This window comes from Tiliqua scincoides, chromosome 4 (assembly GCF_035046505.1).
Source record: "Tiliqua scincoides isolate rTilSci1 chromosome 4, rTilSci1.hap2, whole genome shotgun sequence".
Lineage (NCBI taxonomy): Eukaryota > Metazoa > Chordata > Lepidosauria > Squamata > Scincidae > Tiliqua > Tiliqua scincoides.
Window position 1 is genome coordinate 161,755,087 of NC_089824.1, and position 27,818 is coordinate 161,782,904.

The window sequence follows — 27,818 nt, forward strand, 5'->3', positions numbered from 1 at the left end:
CCCCCTTTTCTCTCCACAGGACTCCTTTTCCTTCCACCACCTCAGGGGCAGGGGGGAATGCCAGTTACTAGAAAACTGATATCCAGGCAGAAAGTTCCCAAGGGACTTTAAGGCAAGTGTCAGGAGTGGACCTGCCAGTGCAAGTGCCAGATTTCTAGGTGCCCTGCTACACAGTCTGCACTTTGGCCATTGTGTGCCCACTTCTCCCTGATGGTGCTTAGAGCTACCACTGATACAATGGATTCCAGGGTTGACCCAGCCAGGTGTGCACTTGGGTGGTTACGAGCCCTCAGCCAGTAACCAATCTGGTCCAGTCCCTGCAGGACCCCAGCAATCACATGAAGGGACCAGGTTGGGCCTAACCAATCCTCTTATAGTACATTTTTGTTATTTAACTTCTTGTGTAACTAAACAAGCCCAGCAATATTTAAACCAACAAAAACGTTTATTGGTGGATACAGTGAATTCTGTACAGACTCCTCTGGAGTAGGCTCAGATTTTTTTCCTCCCCCTCCTCTCATGGGAGACCTTCTCAACCTCCTTCATGAACCGAAGGCACAGTTCCTCTTGCCATGGCAAGGCCACACACTGGACTGCCACAGGGAGTCCGACAGCACCTTCCACAGCCTGCAGGAAAGATACAAAGCAGCATGGTATGATCAAAGTACAGATAGCAAAACAAACATTTTCTCTAGTTCCTGTAATTTTGGGCTTGCACTCTGTTTATACGCAAGAGCTCGTTTTCCCTTCCCAAGTTTTGCATGTTCAGAATCAGATAACGCAAAGTTGACCACATCTCTGCCAGGAGCACAGATAGGAAGATTGTTCATATTGAATCTAGAGAGCCATTGTCTTTCCCAAAAATAACCTGACTGAGAACATGTTGCTTTTGGTGATCTTTAGCCAGAAATTTCCAGTTTAGAACAACCAGAAGGAAAGAGATAAACAGAAATGCGTACATAGGGGGAGCAGATTTGTTGTTCCAGGATCCCTTTATGTCCTCTCCCTTTATGCCAACAGAGATACAACCTCTAAGGGTGCAATCCTAACCCCTTATGTCAGTGCTTTCCATCACTGACATAGCGGTGTCAATGGGACATGTGCTGCATCCTGCAGTTGGGTGTCACTCACAGAGGCCTCCTTAAAGTCAGGGAATGTTTGTTCCCTTACCTCAGAGCTGCATTGCCCTTATGTCAGTGCTGGAAAGCACTGACATAAGGGGTTAGGACTGCGCCCTAAGACTGACATAAGGGGTTAGGACTGCGCCCTAAGACAGGGAGTCCAGGTCTACGTTTTTACTTGATGAGTCTCACATTTTGAATATGATTTTAAAAGAAACAGACGTGCAGAAACTAAGATAGAAGGGCCCTACTGCATGAAACATCTAGGGAAGTGTGCATTTGTGAAGAGACAACTGGAACATATATCCACTCTTTATTACCTCTGATTCAGGAATTGTAAAAATTCATTACTTTGCTTAATTGCTTCGTAACCTTAGTTGAAGGAAGTGTTTAGTAACTCTTCTTTTTGAAGAGTGAATCCAGTTCGTGTGATTTTAATGCTTCTTCTGATCTCTGCTTAAATAAATCATACCAAATCACCACAGGGAAGATGGGAAGGGAAGCTCTTCTCTCAAGCCCATTGGAAGTTTTGGGGTCACTGACGTCACCTCAACATTGACTGCCTGCCTGCTCGGCAAAGCAGCCAAGATAGGAAGGAAGAGGCTGAGCCCAGTGATCCTGCCCCTTTACCTGCAGGTCAGTCTGGCCTCCCATCCTCTGCGCCAGCACTGTTTAAGATCAGTAGGGTGGAGTGCCAAGCACAGAACATCCAGATGGCCAAGGCAATAATGGGCGCAAGGTTTTGGGGGGGCTTCCAGCTCTGCTGAAGGAAGAAGGGAGCTGCCACTGGCCCAATCCCCTTCCTGCTCAGCAAATGAGAATTGGATCAGAGCAGAGGGGGGTGCCAGAGGGGGGTGGCAGGCAGATGCAGGGCACCTCTTGCCAGTTTGCTGCCTCCCCCAGCTCACTGCTCAAGAAGAGGCTTCAATTTCCCATCCAAAGGAGACATGTTCATCCTGCCACAACATCTCATTGATTTTAGAAGAGTTATAAAGAGAAGGTAACAGACAAGAAAAGAACAGAAAAGGCACAACAGATAAAGGACCCCAATGATATGCCTCCATGTGCAGCAATGGCCCTCATTGGTAGTGGCTGACCTCCTTCATTCTTTTGTCCCAGGGGTCTCCATAATACCCTTTGTACATCTTCAGCTCTTCCTCATCCGCCTGTGTAACTGTAGTCACTGGTACAACTCCAGCAGGAAAGTTCAAGACGTTGTATAAATGGGTATAGGTAGTAGCAACTGGAAGAGAACAGAGAAAAAGATATTTGCTCTGCTTTTGTGATGCCAACATGCAAATGCTGAATGAGAGTCAGCACCACACACAGCTCCCTACACAAACTCACAAATAATCCTTTTACCCTAATTTGGTGATTCACAAAATCATTTGTGGCGCAAGGTTCCAATGAACTTAGAGAAGAACAACTTTGCTGTGGATGGGTGGGGAACTCTCTTTCCGCCTTTAAAAACTATTTAAACATCCAGAAGATGTTTGCTCTAGTAATTTAGACTATAGTTCATGAAATCTGATTATACAATTAGCTACCATCAATCATCCACTAAAACTGAATGTTGGGAGAGTTAGAGCAGACAAAAGGAAATATTTTTTTCACCCATCATGTAATTAATCTGTGGAACGCCTTGCCACAGGATGTGGTGATGGCATCTGGCCTAGATGCCTTTAAAGAGAGAATTGACGGATTTCTGGAGGAAAAGTCCATCACTGGTTATAAACCATGACGGGTATATGCAATCTGCTGGTTTTAGAAGTAGGCAGTCTCTGAATGCCAGATGCAAGGGAATGGCAACAGGATGCATGTGTCTTGTCTTGTGTGAGGCATCTGGTGGGCTACCATAAGATACAGGAAGATAGACTAAATGGAACTTTAGCCTGATCCAGCAGGGCTCTTCTTACATTCTTATGTTGCTAGTTTTCAAAGTTCCATAAGATTCTGCTCTTTTTCATCAAGTGTGCAATCTAAAGTAACCTTTAAGAATATCTCTGGGAACAGAGCCTGGAAAGTGTGTTATTTGGTTCCAGTAAGGCAAAAAGTACTAAGCAGATACCAATATCAACTCTGTACATATTTACACATAGAATTAGCCTTTGTCGACCATTTACGAAGAGGAATCAGGTTTTCCCAGGCTGCCTTCAAGCAAGTTGAAAACCTGTGGAACTGGCTTGATTTGAGCCTGCAGCCTTCAGGAAACAGAACAGCTATATACTGTGGGCAATGAGTGGTGCTTTCATACCACCTCCACCATTAGGATTATTTCACATTTGACTGCAGCCACATGCTTGCTAAGTGGGGAAAAAAGTTCAGCAATGGGAAAATTGGCTGAGACAAACTATGAGAATCACCTTGCCTTTGGATTTTCAAAAGGACGAGACCTGATTCAAGTGGTTGTTACACGTGTTGTCATCCCCGTCCCCGTTCCCCCCAGCTGAAGGAAAAGTATAAGGGGAAAAGTAGGGTTTCATACCAATTGAAATGAGAATTAATACATTGATTTAAAAAAAAAAAAAAGCTACTCATGGAATGCCTTGTGATAAGATTAGTAATGGTGACATCCTGGAAGGTATGGCTGGGGCCCATCAAATTCACCCATGACATAATTCTCTGCTGCAGGCAAGACTGCCAAATCCTAATCTCCTTCCTGGGCATGATCTGCCTTCACAGGTTAGCACAAACGTGGACCAGTAATATCACTGGTGCAGGTTTGAGTAGACCCACCAGGCCAGCATAGATTATCCCAGGAAAGGGGAAAAAATGTTCCCTTACCCTGAGGGGGCCTCCCAAGGATAAAACTGCCCCATGGGATTTGGAGGACACTGTCTTGGCGCAACTGCATCGCCACACAGGGAGTTAGGCAGGACTGGGCTGTCAGTTCATAAGCATTTTGTTCAGGGCTGAGGGTATGACTAAAACTTGACTGTTTAACATCTGCCCCTACTGCTTTGAGGCATCAGTGCCTCAGGTAAGTCCGTATATTCCATTCTGCTGCTTATAACAGACCAAGGGGCAGACCAAGAGAGTGCTAGCAGAGCAGTTGGCCCCAGAATGACTACAGCATGGAAGTATACTTTGCAGTGCTTTATCCATGACATAGCCAGATAATGGGAAGATCAGACAGTACCAAATAGCTTGCCCGCATATCCCAGATTAAAAGCTGGTCCCAAAGCAGGACAGAGCACAACATCCAACTTCAGCTTCCTCCACTCTGCGATGAATTCATCACGGTATACCTGCGGAAAAATAGACAGAAATGCTATGACTATTATATGCAAAATGCCATAATCAGCTCATTGATTATTGAGGTATTTCTTCATTCTGGCATTTGCAATTCCACAAGAGCTCATGCTGGAATAAATGGGATTTAGTCTTTAAGGTGCTACAAGACTCTTTGTTGTTCTTCAATGAAGTTAGCAATGACTTGGCCCAAACACCACAGAGAATTACAAGGTTCTGCTGATCCATTCTTCCTGCTGTTTTGTAGTGAATGCTGCAGAAAGAGCCAAATATGGACAATGTATGCTTTCCCAAGACACTGGTCTTTGAAAACTAGTTACTCCTCGGCAAGCTGCAACTGGAGCAGAGCTGGAATCCTAGAGTCCAGAAATGGGAAAACCCAGCGCGGTGCAACTCGAGTCAAGTCTAGAGCCTCTGTCCCCTGCAACTCGACTCAAAACCAAGTCATAATGGGGGCACTTTCTGAGTCGCCAAGTCACTCCTTCATGACTCAAAAGGACTTGAGTCGAATCACCTCCCCCCCCTTTAAAAAGCCTGCCATGGCTCCTTGGAGAGGATCTGGACTGCTGCTGAGTCAGGTGACTTGAGTGCTTTTCTGAGCCTTCTACGTGCATAGCTCATGGGTCAGCGCAAAACGCACATTTTTGTGACTCGAGTCTGAGTGACCTGACTCGAGTTCCCAACCCTGCCAGTATCTTTGTTTTGTAATCAGAAAACAAAATTACCATTCGGTCAACGTTGTTCTTCCAGAAATCTTTCGCTGACCTAGGAAATGTTCAGAACACATGCTAATTAGTATTAGGGAATAGTCACAAGACAAATAGATTACTAGATAAGTAGGTTTACTGCAACACTGAATAAAGAATGTGAAGCCTGAATTATCAAACTTTTCTGGAATTAGAAGGCTATTATTGATTACAGAGTCTTCAACTTCTTTTCACAGCAGTGCTAGTCATTTTCCCCTCATTTGTAAGTCATTTTCTTTCCAGTGTATAATATTTTATCCTTTTTCATCACTTGCAGTTCAGTATTTCAGTTTTTCAAGGTCAAATTCTGCCCTCTATTGTATTTGTGGTTTCTCTTAACTTTGTTTTATTCAAATCTGAAATGTATGTAAACAGATGTAAAAAAAAAAAAATTTAAGTCTAAAGCAGTGTTCTTCAAACTGTGGGTAGCGACCCACTTTGTGGATTGCGAGCCTATTTCAGGTGGGTCCCTATTTCAACATTTTATATTGAATATATTATACTTGAATGTTAAAAGATGTTTATATTAGACTTGAATGTTAAAAGAAATGTTTCTTTTAACAATGATAGTCATCCGGACTTACTCCTGAGTATGTGTGGGTAGGATTGCAGCCTAGGATTTAAAAATTTTTCCTGCTTGATGATGTCACTTCCGGTCATGACATTAAAAAGTGCGTCCTGGTGCTAATGGAGTGAGAACCACTGATCTAAAATCTTCAGCCATGCTACACACTCCGTCAGAATAGTGGGCAGTTGTTCCTTCAGTCAGGTTGTTTAAATATCTCTCTGCATGTTCCTCTTCTTGCTTATCCCCATACTTTAGAATATAAGCCATGCCTCAATAAAAAAATCTCAAGACAAAGTCAATCTTTTAATCTCTCAATAAAAAGTCACAATAAAACCATTAAGCAGTTCAGTTTACCCTGCCACACTGTGCAAGTAGGAGGCAATGGATACAAGCACCGCATCAGTGTAACCCTGTGTAAGTAAAAACATCTTGATGCAGGCATTTACTGCTAAACAAAACGCAGTATGCATTACAAAAGATTCCGTGCAGAATACACTGTCTGCTGCCCTCTACTGGATGGAATATAACATAAAAACTCTCTCTCAATCTTTCTCTTCTATTTTAAACACTGCTCTTTCACAGACCCTGTTGATAGGGCTGTTCTCACAACAATTGCTTGCAGCTACTCATCAGAAACAATCTAACACAGACACAAAACTAGGGGTTAGGTCCTACAATAAACCCACTTTGTCTCCATATTAACCCGGGCAACACTATTTATTACAGGACCTAATAATATCTGCCATACAATCAAGGACTCATTCATCTGCTCATCCTACAACAAGGTAGGACCACAAGACTCTTGGTTGCTTCTGCTGCAAAAGACTCACTTGTCTACCTTCTGTCATCTGCCGTAGCTATACAAGATCCCTGTCTTCCTCAATAGAGCAAACGGGAAACCATTACCTGCTGTTCTCCCATGCCATGCACACCAAGCTATGGGCGCAATCCTAACCAACTTTCCAGCACCAAGGTAAGGGCAATGCAACTCTGAGGTAAGGGAACAAACATTGCCTTTCCTTGAGGAGGCCTCAGTGACTGCCCCGCAGTTGCAGGATGCAGCACATGCCCTACTGGCACAGCTCTGCCACTTTCACAGCTATGCCAGTGCTGGAAAATTGGTCAGGATTGCACCCTATGCCATTGTGCTTACAAGGACAATCCAGGACTGCAAGCCAATGGATGGAGAGAGAGTTCTAAAGTCAGAACGTCAGAACTTTCTCCAGCTGTTCTGGCAGAGAGAGGACATTGGAGCAGGTTGCTCAATGCATAGAGCAGGCAAAAAGCCTAGAAATGCTCAAACTATTTCTTGCCCCATCATTCATTTATGCACATGCAAACATGAGTGGGGAAATGCATCGCCTCTCCCCTCAACCTTCCCATTTGTTGACTGTAGCTGACTTCCTAATATGCCAAGTGAGAGCGGAGACACGTGCTTCATTGATGCATCATATCCATTGTAGGCACACAAGCCCCTTTGTTCATAAAAGGAGAGTTGCACTTGCAGAAGGACTCCTTCTCTGGGTGCAGCTGTCCTTCCAAGAACAGAAGGCCTTCTGCTCATGGTGTGTAAGGTGAGGATAAGTCATCCCATTGTGCTGTATTCAGGGCACCTGTTTCCATAAATATGGACCAACAGTTCATGATCATGCAAATGATTTGGTCAGAAATTATAACACTACTGATATTTCACAAAAGCTGTCCTCATTAATTTATAGCACCATCACAACTCTTACCTTATTCCAACAAGGGCATTCAGATGCCTGGAGATTCGTGGATACTGAAACAAAACATAGCTTTTGAAATTCAGCAGTCTAAGGGCATAATCCTAACCCCTTATATCAGTGCTTTCCAGCACTGACATAAGGAAAATGCAGCTCTGAGGTAAGGGAACAAACATTCCCTTACTTTGAGGAGGTCTCCATGAGTGACACCCAACTACAGGATGCAGCACATGTCCCATTGGCACTGCTATGCCAGTGCTGGAAAGCACTGACATAAGGGATTAGGATTGCGCCCTAAATTCCTAGCCAAACTAAAAATATGGTCAGTCCACATCTTTCATGAGGGTTATGTTCCATCAGAGTGTACAGTTGAAGCTACCATAAAACTTAAAAATACATATTGTCTCTTTAAAAGATGAGAAGAACTGAGACTGACTGAGGGAACAGTAACTTCATTCTTCCTTCTCATGGTCACTTCAAGGCAAATATTTTATAAGCAGAATGGTGGATGGAATCATCTATCACCTATCAGAATCACTATCTCAGATCGTTCTCTCTCTCTCTTTGTGTGTGTGTGTCATATACTTGATATTCACAGAAGTGTGTGTAAGGTGAAGGCCGACTGTACATAAACCATCCTCTGCTCTTAAATATTGCTTTTGGTTGAAAAGTTCTTGGGTCACAATAATAAAAAAAAAAGAAAGCTTCACAGTCCATTGTCATATCTATCCAATGGGGCACTGATTTGTAAGCCAGTGTATTTGTAAACTAGACTAAATATTTTATTTGCTCGTGGGAAGTATAAGCACGCATGCATACATATATGCACACGTGCATGTGTGTACACACATAAAAAAAGAACAAAGAGAAAAGTGGCATTGTATAGCTGAGCATATCCAAATACACCTTGGTGATGGCCTTGATGAATGCATACAAACTTAGCATCTATTGCTAGTAATCACAGGTCTAAGCTGACCTCCATACATGGTTCCAGTATTAACAGCCCAATCCTAACTAACTGCCCCGCCCTCCCCACTGATGCAGCCATACTGATGAGTACACACTGTTTCCTGGTTGGGGGGAAGGGCAGTCCTAGAAGCCTCCTTTGGGGTAAGGAAACTTTTGTTCCCTTAACATGGGACAAGCCTCAACTGCCCAAGTGGGTCTCCTTGGATCTGTGCAGATATTTTGCGGGTGCAGAATTCAGGAGGGTAAGGAGATGGAAAGGGAAAAGAACATCCTCTCCCTACCCGTTCCTCCTCCTGCTAGTCCCCTTCTCAGACCTGTGCCAGTGATATTGCTGGTGCAAGTTCACATGGATCTGTGAAGGCAGATCTCACTCAGGAAGGGGCTTAGGTTTTGATGTGCGGTGCTGGCACCAACCCCCCCTTTTCTGGGCCCAATCCACCCAGTCACTGCTCCCATCACTACTCTGTTTTGTCTACCCCACTTCCCTCCCACTTCCACACAGTCTTACCTATGCTGTGTGGAACCGGCTGCTCACCACTGCTGGCAGTGGCCAGCCTGCACGCTCTGGCAGGCTGCATTTTGTGACTGCCTTAAGTTCACGACTGTGGCTGGAGAAAGCATACCTACTGGCCACCACTATTGTCTCTCAAGGAATTTCCTGACATACTCAAAAGAACTGTGATTGTGTGTGTATGTGAAAAGAAGAAGAAGGGAGGGGGAAGCTGGAACAAACAGGCTTACAAAGTTGTTGCAAAAAGCTCAAGGTTTGTGGCAATACTATTTCCACTTTGCTTTCAGCCCCTTCATTTTGCCAAGAATGGGATCATCAAAAAACAGCATATGAAAACCTGAGACTGGCTGTATCAAAGTCATTATTCTTAGATTATTATTTTCCACCTTGGTTATTCCGCTTTATAAGGAAGGCAGCTAGAACTTGATTTCAGTTAACAAGATTGACTGAGGCGACCGAACTCTAAATGAAACAGTCATTTTGAGAGTGCACGAGAGAGAAACAATCAAATATACCAGTTGATATTATGGTTCAGCTTCAGCTTGGAAGAAATTGGAACATGGTTTGCTTGCTCCAAATATCCAGAGCTCCTTTCTGATTTAAATATAACAATAGCAATAATGCAAATATGGAGCCATATGCTTCCTGGACAGACACGCAGTCAGGGAACCTGTAAGCAATCTCATTTCCAGATGCATAACAAAGACTTCAGCACATTTCTAAGGACAGCAGAGCAGCCTTGAAGAATTATTCTTGGAAACCAAAGTGCCTAGATCAGAGGGAATTCAAATGTCAGCACTGCCTATAAAGTAGATATGGACATATCCTTGAAAGGTCATTGGTGCAACATGTTTTGTGCTGGAAGAGGCTACTTTATGGCAGCTGCAAAGCAGTGACAAGGTGGCGACGGGGGCGGGGAGGAGGGCAGAACAGACCTGGGACAGGGGAGGGTCTGGCAGTGCACATTGAATCCTGACTCCTTTCCCAGGCCTGATCTGCCTTCATGGATCAACTCGAACTTGAGCCAATGATTGAATTGGTGCAGGTCCAAGTTGGCCCATAGTTGCTGCTGGGAGTTACCCTGGGGCAAGGGAATTAATGTTCCCTTACCCCAAAGAGACCTCCAGTGGCCAAAAATCCCTTGCAGGATAGAGCAGAGCCATGCCATCGCCACCCAGGGATTTAGTTTGGATTGGGCTGTAAACTAGTTTGTCTCCTCCCCATATCTAGCTGAGAACCTCATAAGTACAGTTCAGAGAGGCTACATTTCACTTCTGTTCAGGTGCCTGGCAGCACCTGATACTCCCATGATCCTATAAGCTAGAGAAAATTGTGCAAGAGTTCTGCTAAGAATTTCAAAGTTGCATTTTCTGGTGGTGACCTCTACCGGGGGGGGGGGGGCAGGACCATCTTCTCCTGATAGTTTTTCAGCAGTAACTGGTTGGGAATCATCCCAGTCACACTAAAGGGAATAATTGACCATGATTCAAGGAACTAAACAAGGAGTCAGACACCACACATGGACAGATTTAACTTGGAATTATTCAGAACACCAGAAAAACATGACAATCCAAGTCAAGCTAAAGTGGGTGGCCACAAATATGTAAGAGGGTTGATAACAGCAATGAAAGTCCTAGTTCATTATCTTATACATATCCATTAAGCATCCTTGGACTATAGCCAAAATGCAGACCCAACAGAAGTACATGATATTGTAATGCATATATAATAAACAAAGGGCCCGATCCTATCCAACTTTCCGCACCAATGCAGCAGTGCCAACAGGGTGTGCACTTCATCCTATGGTGGAGGGCAGTCATGGAGGCCTCCTCAAAGTACTTTACATCAGCACTGGAAAATTGGATACGAAAGGGCCCCAAAATCAACCAACTCACCACGGGCATTAAAATGAGAGCCAAGATCCTCTTCAGCAGATTTGGCAATCTGCAACAACGTATCTGATTTGTCCAAGTGGAATCCACAAATTCTCCATCACTAGAAAGGTGAAAAATGAAAGGAAGCAGATAATTGTACAGATTTCTATTCTACCTGTAATGCCTGGAGAATTCTACCTGCCTAGTGAAATGGCATGCCCAATCCAGGAGTTGTACTGACTCTGCAAGCTCCATCTCTGATAGTCAGAAGCAGAAGTATCAATCATGTAGAAATGTCAGATCAATTACTAAGGAAAATTGGAGTTCCAGTAATTCTTCATAATTCTAAGCAAGGCCAGCCCAAGATCTCCTGGTGAGTGTGGCCACATTGCAAATTCTGCCCTCCCTTCCCCGATGACATGTCAGCCTTTGCTCCTCCCACTCGCCAATGTTCTGGTTTAGCAGTCCTCCGCACTTCCTCTTCCTTTCTGTTCCCATCTTCCTTTTCCAGTTCAGAAAGTGGAAGGAAAAGGAAGGGCTGTAAAGGCAAATAGATGAACACAGATGGGTTTGTGTTCTAATTTTAGCTGAAATTCTTCTCCTTAATTTCTATGATTATTGTTACTGTTACAGATAATGAAAATAATGAAAACTACTAATACGAAAAAAAAAATCAAAAAATTTTCAGGTCATTATTGCAGTTCATATGAACTGTTTGGAGTTCAGCAAATACAGTAGTGTCACATTAAAAATTATTCTTTACATTTAAAAGATAAACACTGATAACAATACAAAATCTGGTTAAAAAGAAGAAGATAAAAAGGCTATGCCAAAATCGGTGGGTTCATTAAGAATGTAATGATAAAAGTTGTTGATGTCACTGGGCTGGGAAAGAATGCTCTTCTTGCCCAATCACATGGGCCATTTACAGCAGCAGATTTAGTGATCCACAGCCATAAATCACAATGTTAACAAACATCTTACTGCTGTTGTGCTGCCTTCACGCACTACCAAGCTCCTAACGGAAACAGCTGGACGCTTTGTGCATGCACCAGAAATGCCTGAATGCTCCACCAGAGCAAGTAAAGATGCAGATGGGGTTGTTTGGTTCAGGGGAAGATGGGGCAGGGAGTGGGCTGAATGGGGAGGGGCAATTTGAGGGTGGGAGGGGTGTCTCTCAGTGGCCTTCTATTTCCCCTTCTTCATCTGAAGAGGAAAGGTGAAAATCCTAGATAGCTGTGATACTAAATGCGTAGGAAGAGAGGAAGAAGAAAAAAATGCTATTATTCTAGATCCCAAATATTTCCCCACCACCCTTTGCAACAAAGTTTTGAAACTGCAGTATCTACTTACAACTTCTCCACTAATGTGGAATTTCCATCTGCAGCAAGGGCTTTGGTGAAGAGCTCATCCACAAGAAAATCAATCCGAGGGGGTTTGAAGGGGATAAGCTGAACGAAAAATCAAAGTTGATATTTATAGACAATGCAAAGGACGTAATACATGGCAAGCATCACTGCAATGCAGGATGAAATGTACTGCCCCAAACACTGATAATATACCCTGAATCTGTTCTATTCGATCTTGAATGTTCAGTTGATACATAAACTCTAACTACTGCACTGGAGATAGACTGGAGATGCACTGGAGATCAACCCCTGCTAACTGGTTAAGAGGTGCTTTTTCAAGTGGGTGCTCCTCTTTTATTTAGCAGGGGGAGAGTAACTGGCCCACCTCACCCCAGCAGTGTCTTTTCTAGTGGCTGTCTGCTGGTGTTGCATCTTTTTAGATTGTGAGCCCTTTTGGAACAGGGAGCCATTAGATATTTGATTTTCTCTGTAAACCGCTTTGTGAACTTTTTGTTGAAAAGTGGTATATAAATACTGTTGTTGTTGTTGTTGTTGTTGGAGATCCAAAGTTTCTTTTTCTACCAAATACTGATATTAAAAGATCTCAGGATGGTGGAGACCAACAAGATAACATCAGATGGAGATTCTTATCCAGAGATCAGTTTATTTTTGTTTAACCTATACTCTGCAGCTCGGTTTTACATTTCTAACTGCAAAAGGCAGCTTGAATAAGCAACAGAAACGTTTTGACTTAGCAGAATTCTTGCAGCTTCAAAAAAATCCATCACAAACACGGAAATATAAATGTCATCCTACAGTTGCTGACTAGTATACCAACCTAGTATGTCTGGTTACAGAATTATACTCAACAACTAAAATGTCCATGGTACATTTTCAGAGATGTCAGGCACATTCTAGAAGTTGGATAATAATACATTTCCTTAGACTAGATCCCTAGAAAGTAATGGAGACTTCTTTCTCTCTCCTGTCACCTTCTGCCTCTTTCCATTCCCAATTTTTCTACCAGTTTTCTTCTTCCCCTTATCCTTCCCTCTATCATTTATCATGACTTCCACTTGCTATTCTTTTAATTAAGAAATATTTCTTTATGTGGCGTTCGTAAGGATCAAGATGGAACTACTGGTTTTATCTGTATCACACATAGTTTGTGTAGAATGTATACACACACACACACACACTATCTGTATCACACATAGTTTGTGTAGAATGTACACACACACACAGTATCTTAAAATTAAGGCACAGTTTTGATGAGCACAGAACATACTGTATGGCCTGCCTCCTGTAGCAGTTGCCTGGTTTCCTGCACAGCCCGTTTCATGCTGGGAGAGGGCTGGAAATATCCATCTTCATCATAGTATCCAATCCTAAGGGGTCTGGTACTGGAGTAAATCTGCAAAGAGGAGTATTCTCATTTACTGCCATTCCTTGGATCGACGAGACAACTCTTTTCTGTACAGTAGTTCTGACTTTTCTTAACTCTGCCACACAGTCAAGGGTAAAGTTCCAATTGTGTGGAAAACCAAGCAAAACAAGGCTGTCATCATAAGCTTTCCTTGCCACATGGACTTAAGTAGTACTATTTCTCTATAAAAGACATTTAGAAGAACACTGAATGAGTGAGGACATGGGTGGAATAATATAACTGAGAAATGGTGTGAAAGTGGAGCTCTCGCATTAACCTACACAGTTCTGGACTATTGTTTGGACATTTTGTCTATACAAAAACACTCTATATTTTTCAGTATACCAAAAATAGAAAGTGAACCCATACTTCACCTTCAGATGTAACCTAAGGTTTTAAAACAGGCATTGTTCATAGAGATGACTTACCTACATCAAACAGCTGACCAAATCCAATGTTTTCATCAATTCACATGGCCATATTTACACTGAAAGACATACATGTCAATAATCTAGACCAGGGGTGTCTAGATTAGGCCCAGGGGCTAGACACAACCCCTGGAAGCAATTTCTACAGCCCCTGTTGTAATTGGGCTCTCTCATATCTTGAAATTAAGAACAATATTTGCATATTTTCAGTTCTGTCATTTGCAGCTAATGAGTTTATATGTGAGAACAAAGTGCTTATTTCTGGCCATCATCAGCTTAATGATGTCACTTCCTGCTTAAAGATGTCACTTCCGGCCCTCAGCCGGCGCCATGGGTGCTATTCAACCCACTATATGAAACAAGTTTGACACTCCTGATCTAGACAGCCGATTGGATGTTGCCAGATTTAATTTGATACAGAAAGTGATTGAGGGCCCAATACTATGGTCCGCACCGCACCTCCACGGTGCGGACCACAGTCGCAAACGTGCCATAAGGTACATTTGCAGGGCTTACCACTGGGTTCCCACTGGAGGTGGCTCAGCTCCGGCCGGTGCTGAGCCACTGCCCGGCGAGCACCCGCATTCTGCAGCTTGGTGGTGCCTGCCACTGCCAGGTTGCAGAACAGAAAACGGAGTGGGGACAGGGGCGTTCCGGGGAGGGGGGAGTCCAGCATGATGCAGGGAGGGGGCGGGGAGGCTGGCATGAGACAGGGAGGGGGGCGTGCCAGAGGCGTGCCTGGGGGCGGGCAGGAGGAGGAACCGCGGAGCTCCGCTCCACAGGATCCTCGGCGCTCATGGAAGCTGCGTGCCTTACATGAGCGCCTTTAATTTAGCGGCGCTCTTTGGGCATCGCTAAAGTGTGTAGCCCCATTGCAGGGCTGCCTCCCTTACCTGGGGGAAGGGGACAAACATCCCCTACTCCCGAGGTGCCTCCCGCGGTAGCACGGGAGGCCCTGGATTCGGCGGCAGCCCTCGTCGTGCCGCCGATTGGTGGCTCCCCGGGCAGCTCAGGATTGGGCTGCCCATTAGGATTGGGCTGGTCTAAATTATATTTTCATGAAACAAGCTGAAAATTGAAGATCACATTCTGAACAGCAGCCATCTCAACTGTCATGCCATTCCTCAAACTCTATTCTGGCTACTATCTCTACCCTTGGAGACAGTAATTGACATCAGAATTACAAACCCTGGCATCTTATTTTATTTTATTTATTTTATTCATAACATTTTTACCCCACTTTCTCTCCTGTCCGGGCACTCAGTGGCTTCCAAAAATAAACATATATAAATGTTAAAATATAATAAAAGAATAAATGACCTAAAAAACTCATAAAAGCCCAGAGCAGGATTAAAAAACCAGCAGCAAATGATTGAAAAAGCAACCCAATAAATAGCATAAAAACCTCATATTTAAAATTATGCTTTTCTTCCATTGGGAACAGTTACAATGGTAGTAGGCTTTTGTTATACATTAAAATAGTGGTTCCCAAACGGTGTACTGCAGCACCTTAGGGTGTGGCAGCAAACCCACAAGGGCACTGGCTCGCAATCTTGGCCCAGCCAAGATTGCAAGATATCTTATGATCTTGCAAGATATTGCATTATCTCAGGGAAATGCTGGATGCCATCTTTGTTTAAGAGCACCTTGACCCGGGTGATTTTGGGAACCACTGCATTAAAGGTTTATGAAGAATAAGGATCAAATGTCCCTGCTCCTCCCAGAATCAATTCCATTACCTCCTCATTAAAGGGAAGTGGGGGCACAGCTGTATCCAGATGAAACATTTCATCACAGAGGAGAGCCCTCATGCACATAACCAGACTGTCCACGTCTCTCGTCATTGGGCCTGTCACTGAGATGACTGGAACAAAAGAGGAAGAGCATGGTAGAGGAAGAAGCAGCTGGGTTCTGGTGTGGCAATAGGCATGGAGCTGTAGCACTCACTTAAGGCAGTTGCCCACCATCCCATCCTCAGGGTTTTGATAACAAACCTGATTATCATTAAACAAAGTAGAAATGATGAAGAGAATGAAGCTGGCAGTTGGCCTTTTTTATAAAAAGTCATTTGAGATAAAATAATATTGAGACCAATTTCTGGAGATGGTTTGCTTATCAGAATACCTCTGCATCCCTCAAAGAACTTATGCTTGTTTTAAATTTTGCCACGAGCTGATAGCAGCTTCAACTCTAGCTTCTATTTTATCAGCGCTAGACTTGCTTACCTGAGTTCATTCCTTCTACAGGACTGGCAGAACCTTTGGCGCTACACAAGAGCAAACGAGAAAAGTAAATTAATGATGGAGAAATGCCAAATGACAGAGAGAGCCAAAGAAACCAAGCCATGAAATGCAAGTGACGTGTGTCAAAGGATGTTACTAATAGCTGAAAGCCATTGGAAACTTTGCACAGATTACCTTCAGTTTTTTTTCCCCTTGTGGAGAAATATTATTTCATTATCCCTAATTAACTTTCCGGTTCCAAACCTCGATAAATATTCACGCGGTAAGGAGGAGTCTGATTCCTACCCTCATTGAAGCAGATCAGGATATTTTAACTATGCAGCATGCATGCACTCTGGATTCAAACAATTTTACTTCCCTTCTTAGAATCTAGACCAGAACTAACCACAATTTGCAGAGAGATTTAAGCTTTAAGTGAAAACAGGCTCTGGACCTTCCCCGTGTTTAATACTTTCAGAGGCACAGCCCACTTCTTTAGACCAAAAGTTAGGAGTTATGTTGCTAATATGGTTTTCTTCCTCCCCTCTCCCCCATTCTGTGCTGCCCCTCACCATCAATTGTTCGTCCACATATACAGTCAAGTGGAAGACATGTGTATCCGTACATCCACTGAATATTTAGCCAATTATAAAACAACATGTCATCATAAGAATGATCATTACCATCAAACAACACAACTTTGCCTATATACAGAATAATAAGAAGACTTTAGGCAGTAATTTTCAACCTTTTCATCTTACAGCATACTGACAAGATGCCAAAATTATCAAGGCACACCATCCGTTTTTATTTTTATTTTTTTTGCAATTAACAAGGCACACTATGCTGCTTGTGGGGGACTCACATTCTCCAATAGCTCTACTAATAAATGACCCTCCCCCAAACTCCTGGGGCACACCTGTGTACCATTTGTGGCATACCCATGGACCACAGCACACTGGTTGAAAACCACTGCTTTATGGCAACCTGCTGGTGGCTTATCACTGAATCTATAGTAGGGCTCAATAGGGCTTAGGTACATGCACAGGGCTTAGTGGTGAACCTCCCATTATGGCCAATGGGGCAAATGCCCCAGGAGCAAGCCTTTAGGACCCTGTGGAAGCCTCTCTGAGGCTCCCAATGGAGTTGGAAACTGCTTCCATTTTTCCGGAAGAACAGTTTAAAGCTTCAGACAAGCCTCAGGAAGCTTCCCTGATGCAGCCTGTGGTCCCACGGGGCTCTGTGAGCCCCAGGTGAGGGGGGGCAGATTTGCGTGTGGGGGGTAGCAGCATCCTGCAAGGGGCACCATCTTAGACCTTTGTCCCAGGGCGCAAGGCTGGGAAGGTCACCACTGGGTGCATGATCCATATTTAAAGCTAAAAGTCAATCCTTGAACATATTGTTTCATCACTGAGAAACCACAATTTCCTTCACCACACACCCCTGGGATATGGTGACAGGGCCTGGTGATTACAGAAAGCCCATATAGAGTTGGTTCCACCATATTGGAAGCAAATTCCAATGGTGGGTGGGACCTTTTAATTATCAAGGGTGAGGGGTGGACCACAGATACTGAGGGGATGCTCCAGAACCTCCAACAAGTTCATGCTTTGCAACGGGGCTTCCATTTCTCTGCCCCGCACACAAAGTGAAATATTGTTGTCTCAATGGTCCGTAATGGCCTCTGGGTCTGGAAAATTAAGCCTTTCCTTGGTTTTCTGAAATGAAGGCAACAGTCAAAAACTATTTATCCAGAACTTTGTTTTCAGAACTGCAGTCCTGATGCTATTCTACATGATTTATAGCCGGATGCTTGTTTCCAGATCTGTGAAACCCACCTGATCCTGAAGCCAGTTGGCTTGAACCCACAGATTCCACAAAAGCCACAGGGCACCCGAATGCTTGCAGCCACGTCCGTCCCAATCCCAAGAATGGACCCTCCTCCTCCAATGAGGGCTGCTTCCCCTCCACTGGAGCCTCCAGAGCTTTTCCGATGGTTGAAGGGATTCAAGGTTTGTCCAAAGATTGTATTGCCACAATCGATGCTGAGTAGGAGATGGAAAAGGGCTTGTAAGTTGTGACTCCCTGTTTCAGGACACTGCACTCTTCTGGTTATGATGAGGACTGCCGGTCATGCAGTTTATGAGATACAAGGCAGGAACATCCATGGGGAACTGTATGTGAGCAAACCTTGGATAGTATATGGACAGCAGCAATGTCCATGAACCCCTGGGGAGCCCACCCTTGGCACAATGCTCTAGCAGTTGGATCCATAGTACAGAGGTTTCCACTTACTCACCCTAGAGCACTGGCTATTCAAGTGAGACCCAATGGTAAATGGTATCAATTTGATAACACAGGCCAACACACAATTTGCTGTCTTAAAAGTTATACCTATTCCTGGGTATATTTGGGGTGCTGATTCCAAAAATGACATCGGTTTTGCTCTATCGTGTTTAGTTTTAGAAATACAGCATAGCCTTATTAGTGAATGGCCATTCATTAAACCATTCACTAATGAGGTTATGCTGTATGTCTGAAACTAGATGTGATGGGGCAAAACTGATGCCATTTTTGGAATTGGCACCCCAAATTCATATAAAACTACCATAAATTTTGAAAAAACATTTCTGACCTTCAATTTTGCAGGCCTGTTTATTTTAGTGACAATTTTAACTGATGAAAGGAGTATTTATAACCAGGTTTGATGGGTAAATCATATGGGATAGATACTGTTTTGGAGAGAGCCACAAGTGAGGCTTGGGTGAAAAGGAAGGTTTTGTGTAGACTGTGATAAATGCTAGAAAAAGTGGCTTGGAGGAGCAGCCTAGTAAGTTGTGGATAATTGGACTCTTGGTCTTGAACGGATCTTGCCATTGTACTGCAAGGCATGTACTGGATGCAAGGCATGTACAAGGCATGCCTTGCATCCAGCAGCATGTACTGGATTGATAGCAGCTTTCCCCCAAATTTCTTCTCAGTCTTGACAACCAGCACATTTATAAACAAACAGGCCTTTCTCAAGAGTTTCATAAAACTTCTCCCCTCTGTTAAGAAAATTGATCTTGGAAAGCCTGTCTTGGAGTTCTCCCCATTTAAGGAAAGGAAATAATCTTTACGGTGCCTAGCAGAATACAGCTATAATCCAGAAGCTGAACCTTTTCCTGGTATGGGGAAAGCTCCAACATTTCTGTGTATGCCGGGATTGCAGTTAAAGGCATGGGAGTGGAGATGTCAAATGTGGCAAACCTGCTTAGGGTCAAATGAGATGGGCCGGCCTGCTTCTAACTGGAAATTCCTTTTATTTATGACATAAATAGCAAGCCTGTTGCTTTTATGATAATTTATCGGTTGTCTTGGGTTATTGACTGGTTGTTGCATGATTGTTGTAATGTTGGCTTTTAGGAATGGGTTTTATGGTAAATCATATTTTTCTATTTCTGCTAGGCTCCTTGAGCAAGCACAATGTGAGAAAAAGGCAGGATACAAACACATATTATTAATAATAATAAATAGTCCCAGGTGGGGGCAATTTTAATAAATAAAGGGTGCTTCTGCTTGGAAACATGCACATACAGTATTGCATGCATTTGCTTGCACATCTAGTCTGGCACTTAAGCAAGACCCAGCTGTTGACTTCGAGAAATGCACATTGGAAACGTTTTAAATAAAGGAAGGAACACCTACTTCACTATGGCCTGTGACGTGTTGGTCTTTACAAATGGAATTGCTCCTTGCTTCTTTAAAACTTTGACTATTACGGAATCATCACACTCAGGACAATCCAGAAATTTTGTCAAGCCAAGTGTAATGGGGTAGCCCTTAAAAGAAGACACATCAAATGACTATGACACCAACCATACCTTTTGATCTGTTGCCCGTTTTCCACAAAAAACATCTGAATGGAAAGCTGGGCAGAATCATTAGGTAGTACTGTCAACTGTACTTCAGTTAAAGTTAGCCTTTGCAAGGAAGTATATTTGGCTTCGCTGGAAATTTTATTAATACTACTACATCCTCACTAGCACTTTACATCACACAAAATGCATGGACACAGGGAGCTTGCAGGCAGTGACCCCATATTCCGCCCTCTTTTTTTATTCTGTAACAGGTATCTTTAAACTATGGCCCGCGGTACATATCCAGCCTGCCACAAGATTTTATTTTGCCCTCAGCAACTTGTCTTTTTTGTCAGGGCATTTGTTAATGTTTGACATTTTTATCATATCATGTCATATCATGCTGATTACATGTAAACATATCACACTGATTACAAAAAAACCCAAGCAAAACTTATTCATTCATTTAAATTTCAATCATTCATTTATAAAACTGATTTTTCTCAGCATGTGAAAATGTAGAAAATATACAATGTGGCTGTGATGTAGCCCTCGTACTGAAAAGTTTGGAGATCCCTATTCTATAAGGACAAAACTGCTGTTCATGTGCCCCTTTGTTGCTTTCTCCCTATTGCCATTTCTTATGAGAATTGTCCTAAAGATAAAGTGTGTGACTTAATATTCACTTACTCTGTCTACAGGACAACCCTCCTCAATTTCCCTGCCCTGATCCTGTTAGTTGTGGAATAATGGCAAAAGTACCTTGTTGGCAACATTTTCTTTAATACTAACAGGAACACCATAAAGTAGTCCTTTCGGCTGTTTTTTCACTTCCCGGAGCTGTTCCTCACACTCTGGAAGGAAATCTGTTACACAGTTGATTTGCCGGGTTACCTCTAAGGCCTTTGTGTTTGGGAGAAGAAGAAAAAAGAGGAGAAAGGTAAATAAGTGGAATAGCATTTAAGATCATTACTCACTTCCTGGCTATTCAAGGGTAGATGCTGTGGTAGGCTCTCTTCCACACTACACACATAGCCGTTTGTTTGTGATAAATGTATAAGAAAAACAAACTTGCTAAATTGGAACTAAAGGGCTCCCAATTTGAAATCAACCAAAGGTGAGATTCTCACTTCGATTTGCACCATGATGGCCATCTATACATTCACTGTGTGGCTAATTTAACTACAGAAGACCAAGCTGACTCCCTTGTTAAGGATGATCAAACAGCCAGACGTAAGCTAATGGTTTAAAAGGACAGGATAGTGGTCTGAATAAATACACCAGCTTCTATCACTTCATGAATATTTCACTGGCTAAATTTGCTGCTGTAGCAGTAGTACTCACATAGTGTCTGGCTCCAGGAGTGATTATTATGAATTAAAGCAGTGAACTTTCTTACAGTTTTGCAACTGATAGCAAATAATTGGGCCAATTTGTGCAGTCACAATAATTTTGCTGAACAATTAATTAACATGGCAGCATGAGGAATAAATAACAAGATAACATCCATGACTCTAATTCAGTGGTTCACAAACGTTTTAGCCCTGAGACCTGGTTGTGTAGCTAACGAGGGGCAGGGGGGCAATCCACCCCAGGTACTAGCCTTGATGGGGGGGTGACACCACAAATGACCCAGCATCGCGGAGGTTACAAATAATCCCTTCATGCTATATACTGTTGGATGTGGAATTTCCAGCAGAATGCAATGAAAAAAACCAGAGTAACATGCCCCCTTTTCATCAAAAGTTATGGCCAAAAAAACTGGAAAAAAGCATGGATAAAAAATAATAATAAATTTATTATTATTATTAGTAGTAGTAGTAGTAGTAGTAGTAGTAGTAGTAGTAGTAGTAGTAGTAATACCATCATGTTATATACCATTTAATGCAGAATTTTATCCATTGCTTGTGGAAAAATATTCAGTGCATTTATTTTCTGGCCATTATTATTATTCATTTTATGTCATGACTATTACTACTGTGTTTCCCCGAAAATAAGACCTACCCCCAAAATAAGACCTAGTATGTTTTTTGAGAATTGCTGAAATATAAGACCTACCCCCAAAATAAGACCTAGTTGTGATCAGGGCCAGGATGCTGGAAAGGTACTTCTGGTTTCTGTAAAACCAGAAGTGCCTTTCCAACACCTGCAGACAGCCACATGCTGCCTCTATGGGCTTCAGAAAGGCTCCCAGATGCAACTAGATAAAACTCCAGTTGTGTCAAAGAGCTCAGGTCTTGTCCTCCACCACGGGGAGCCTGCAGTGAGTTAAAACCATGGGTTCAAAATCCACAGATTAGGTCAGACCTGTATCTGATTTTCCATCACCCTTTTTTACTCCAGCTCTAACCAACCTACCAAAAATCGGGTCCCAGCCCTCACTGAATGGTGTTGGGGGGACACTGCAGAGAAAGATAACATTCCACTAGAATCTCCATAGCAAAATCTTTGGTAACCACTCCCCTATCACACACACATCAGCACCACTCCATTTGCTTATGTATCTGTTGTTTTCCCCTGCATCAGACAAACTTACATATTCTTTTGTGCCTACATCTGTTGCTATCAAGCAACTAGTGAATTTACTGGATCCACTTAGCAGAGCACCTGCTCTTCTCCTCACAAGACTCAAAGACACACAGCTCCAATAAAGGAAATCCCTGTAGGGGCCATAATAAATCTGTCATCATTGAAAATAACTCTGTAGGTCACATGGTGAGACAAAGACCCAAGCCATGACATGCCCTAGTTGCAGGAAGGGGGAGAAATGGTCAGCTCTCATTAACTCTGTAACTGTTCAGGGCCTAGGAATAGCTCAGCATAGGTGCTCTCCAAGATACCATTTTAATAGGAATAGCACCTCGTTTCCTGATTTTTCTACTAAACACAGTTGCTAGTATTTTTTTTTTTTTTGCCTAATTTTTTTGCCAAATATTTTTGCCTAAATTGCAATATATTCCTAAAGGATTCCTGTTGGCAAGTTGAATCAAACTTTCTTGCTTGTGAACAAGCTGGAAAATCTGTCCTAATTGAAAAATATTACATTAATAATAGAAATGTCTCATGATTAACAGAAGCAGAAAAACTTACAATTTTTTTAAAAAAACACATGTATGCAAATACATGTGATTTACATAATTTATGCAAAGTGCAGAATTGGGAGCAAAATGGGGATTACCTTGGCCTGGAGATAGATGGGTATAAGGCACAGTGTATGCAACAGTTTGGGGAGTAAAGAATGTGCTTTTGCTTGCTGAGAACAAATTGGTGGATACTTTAAAAATTGTCTTTAAATTACATTCAACTAGTACCTAGGCTTTTGCAATGTGCATTATCCGCTTTACACTCAGGTATATCACAAAATAGTTGGTTATAGATTGGCTTTGGCATCCCCTCTAAAATGAGCACAACCATTACTGAATTGTCTGAGATAATATACCACTGATGTATATAATGTAAAGTGCTTTGAGGTTCACAAGGAGGAAGAGATTGGGTTGTTTAAACAATTTATTTCCTGCAACATCATACTGAAAACCAAAATCAGTCTTACTTTTTCCATGTAGACATACAGGACACTTTCTGGAGACAATGAACCATCTTTCAATTTTGCCGCCAATTCCACAAGAGGAAGGGATAGGATCTGAGCAGCTTTCACTCCCGGATTCTGCAACAAAGAGCAACCACATTGTTGGCACACAGCTCTTGCATGCTTGCTAAACCAACTTGATATGTAGCATTATGGACACCATGTGCTGTCATACATTGAAAGCAGGTCACAGATTGGCTAGCTGTTCCATTAGAGGAGTGAGATGACAGCAGTGAAAGCCTCACTTGGTTATTCATTTATGATATAGCTGATTGGTGGCAAGATGACCACTTGCTGTAAGCAAGAGTGAGTGTGGACTGCAGATTTTAGCGGCAAACTTGATTCCATGTAGTGTTTTGTTATATGGTTACAGAACAACCACAGCATAGATTTCCAGACTAACCAAGTGCTAATTTCAGAAGTATCCTGAACCATTTTCAATCCTGACACTTATAATTCTTCTGTCTTCATGTACCTGACATAAACATGATAGTCCTTATAACAACTGGGGCTGTATGTGCAGAGATCAAAAAGGTGAAAAAAAAAATCTGATGCCCAGTATAATATATTGATTATGAATTTCACATACAATGAACAATAGGTGCTCAACATGAGAGGGAACTGGCTGAAGAATTTGCCACATTTTAGCAACCTGAGGGTGCAATCCTATCCTTCACTGAAACAGGCAAGCCAGGAGGCTTGCGCTGTATCCAGCTCAGGATAGGGGCCAAAAGCGGCTCAGCCAGAAACAAGGGGAAGCTTTTCCCCTTATATCTGGATAAGGCACCTTCTCCCCTATGGGTCTCCTCGGACTTGTGCCATCTCTGAAGTCACTCCGATCTGGAACTGGAACTGAAGTCACCCCTGGAACTGCCGGATCCCAACCCTGCCTCCCGTTCCCCACCTGCCCCCAGGGCTGCCCACTACCAACTCTCCCCCCACCCAGGAACACCTCTCCTCCCCCTCCTCCCCCTCCCCGCCTACCTCAGAGCTTTGTGTTGGCCCAGCCGGGCTGACGCAAGGCTCGGTGCCTCCATCAGCTTGTTCCAGCTTAGCTTAGCCGACTCCCGAGGAGACACAAACTTCAGAGTTGGGGAGGCTGGCGCAAGGACATGTGCTGGCCTCTGTGCACCAGATCATGTCCTGGTGGCCGAGGGCAGCCGGTGTAGGGGAGTTGGGGAGGATGGAGGGAGGGTGGATCAGGGGTGTTTTGTGGCAAGGGAGGGCAGAGGAAGGCAGGTGGATCAGCCCCGGAAGGGGGGGTGGGACTGGTCTTGGTGACTTAGGCCAGATCCTAACCTCCTCCCAGCCAGCCCAGCGTTACACTGGGCTTTTCAGATTTGCACCAGCTATCTCACTGGTGTAGATCTGAGTAGCAGATCTGATCATAGGGGTGGCTGGGGCATTACTTGGGGTAAGGAAAAAAATATCCTTTTTTAACCTTTACACAATACTCTGAGTATTGTGCGACAACTACCTCCTAATGTACACTGGATGAAGTGCAGGTTTGGAATAGGCTGTTATTTTAATTGCAGCATGTTCCTATTTTTCTGCATTTGGTAGCTGACATTTCCTCAACCAGATGGCAACACCAAAAAGCACATTTCAACTGCTGACGTGAGGTTTCAATATTAAATCTGACTTCAAAATGTAAATTTCCGAGTTTGTTATTTCAGCCTAGATGTTGATTAATTAGACACGTTCATAGTTCAATGCATGTGTAGAGGTAAGAATACATTCATGAATAGAAAAACGCACATGGTCTTCTTTGTACAGGAAAAAAAACACATTCTCAGCACACGGAATAGGGAAGTACAGTGCAAGTTCTCTTTGGATCAGAGACAGTTGGTGCTGGTCCATCCAGGAAGCCAACTGAAGCAGTCACCTCAGGGACCAGATTGGTGGTGGGCACTCATCTCTCAGAGAGGGGGTGGAGACTACTGCAGTACAGCATTGAGAGAAGCAGAGGTGGGAGGAGCAGAGGCTGGTTGGTTGGCAACCTTCAGTCTCGAAAGACTATGGTATAAGCCTGCAGCACCCGATATTCCCAGGCGGTCTCCCATCCAAGTACTAACCAGGCCTGACCCTGCTTAGCTTCCAAGATCAGACAAGATCGGGCATGTGCAGGGTAACAGTTGCTGCGGAGCAGAGGGGAGCAGAGGCTAGCACATCATCAGGTGGGAGGGCAGCATTTGGCCTGCAGCCAATGGTGTCAGAATAATAATAAATAATAATAATAATAATACAGGTATTTATATACCACCTTTCTTGGTCTTTATTCAAGACTTTATTCAAGGCGGTTTACATAGGCAGGCTTATTATTAAATCCCCGTAGGGATTTTTACAATTTTGAAAGAATGTTCTATCTTACAAGAACCACAACATTCAGATTTTACTTTCTTGATCTGGTTTCACATTCTGGCCTCCATCCTCCCACGCTCAGAGCAGATGGAATAACTCGGCTCAGCTTGTCAGCTGCTTCAAGGTCGCACGGTGCCGGAGCCTCGAACTGGCAACCTTTGGATGTTATCTTCAGGCAAATGGAGGCTCTACCCTCTAGACCCTCATACCCTCATAATTTTGAGACATACAAAATTATGCAGGGTATGGACAGAGTGGATAGGGAGATGCTCTTTACACTCTCACATAATACCAGAACCAGGGGACATCCACTAAAATTGAGTGTTGGGCGGGTTAGGACAGACAAAAGAAAATATTTCTTTACTCAGCGTGTGGTCGGTCTGTGGAACTCCTTGCCACAGGATGTGGTGCTGGCGTCTAGCCTAGATGCCTTTAAAAAGGGATTGGACAAGTTTCTGGAGGAAAAATCCATTATGGGGTACAAGCCATGATGTGTATGCGGAACCTCCTGATTTTAGAAATGGGTTATGTCAGAATGCCAGATACAGGGGAGGGCACCAGGATGAGGTCTCTTGTTATCTGGTGTGCTCCCTGGGGCATTTGGTGGGCCCCTGTGAGATACAGGAAGCTGGACTAGATGGGCCTGTGGCCTGATCCAGTGGGGCTGTTCTTATGTTCTTATGTTTATGTTCTTATGACCAGACCTCCTGCCAAGTCAGAAGGTCTTGGGCTAGCCCCAGAGCCCTGGAGAAAGTTGTGTATTTCCACAAAGCCCAAACATGAAGGGAGAGTTAAAGGATCGGTTCCTTCAGAGTAGCACAGTATACTTACTCAAGCCTGTGCAAGAAGGGAGGCAAGGGGAAGGGGCTTGCTCCTTGTATCCACACCTATCAACTCGTAATTGCCAAATAGACATAAGCTCAAACCTCTCATCTGTGATGATGGATGATTTGTTCCCAGCCAGCTCATTCCTAGGGCCAGGACAGTGCATTCTAATTGCCGGTTTAAATGCAGAAGGAAAGAGAGCAACATTATACATTCCCTTGCATGAGTCAAAGGCATGCTGCAGTATCAACACACTCCTAAAGTTAGCTGGGGTGACAGGTCACTTCCAAAATAATCGTAGCTGGAGGACTCTGAGAAGGTCGGAAATGTACTGCCCTAATAGATCTATAGCAAGGCAGTATTCTTCAAAGGTAGAGAAATAATTAAAAGTGGCAAATAGATTTCAGAATGAGATGCCTTCTCACTATAAGGCTACCTGAGAAGCACTGCTGTCTTTCCTGACAGCTGGAGTTTTAGACGATAGCCTGCAATCATATAATTGTGTATCCCTGCACATCACAGAGACTATAAAGAGAGCCCCGCTCTCTCTGTAAGAAACCCACTATGGATCTGACCCAAACATATCTCAACTGAAAGTTATCTCCAGGACTAGGCCTGGAGGAGCTGGGTTCAAATTTCCACTCAGCTATGAAGACCTCTGGGTGAGCTTGGACCAGTCATTGCGTATTTCATGAGGCTGTTCTAGTGATAAAAGGGGGTGAATAATAATGATCTCCAAAAGTGAAAAGTGGAAAGCTCAGGTGGCATGCGCCACTCATCACACCCCCCCTCCCAAGAGCAATTCACCTGCTGTTTGAACTGCCTCGCTGCCTTCTCCATGCGTTGAAAGCCAGCCTCCCGCTTCTTCTTAGCCTCATCGAGCTTCTTCTGAACCCGTCTCTGGTTCACGTATTTTAGCACTAAAAGTGCAGCAGCAGAACCACAAAGGACGGTGGAGACAATGCGTGCATCCACCTGAATATCAGGCAGGCAACCCTTTGCTTTTTCTAATGCCAT

At 43.5% G+C, this 27,818-nt stretch overlaps 1 protein-coding gene and 1 pseudogene across 1 annotated transcript; both read right to left on the bottom strand.

Annotated features, from left to right (window-relative positions):
* Positions 1 to 492: 492 nt before the first annotated feature.
* On the bottom strand, positions 493 to 27,818 carry LOC136649045 (vitamin D3 hydroxylase-associated protein-like). Its single transcript, XM_066625442.1, has 15 exons — positions 27,609 to 27,818; positions 23,580 to 23,693; positions 20,792 to 20,932; positions 19,878 to 20,011; positions 18,029 to 18,235; positions 16,194 to 16,234; positions 15,708 to 15,832; positions 13,403 to 13,528; positions 12,119 to 12,216; positions 10,787 to 10,886; positions 7,424 to 7,467; positions 5,099 to 5,138; positions 4,261 to 4,369; positions 2,219 to 2,364; positions 493 to 627 (listed from the first exon to the last, which is right to left on the bottom strand). Exons 1-15 carry the CDS (start codon positions 27,816 to 27,818, stop codon positions 493 to 495), a joined length of 1,770 nt encoding a protein of 589 aa, XP_066481539.1.
* On the bottom strand, positions 25,642 to 25,761 carry LOC136650847 (5S ribosomal RNA; annotated as a pseudogene).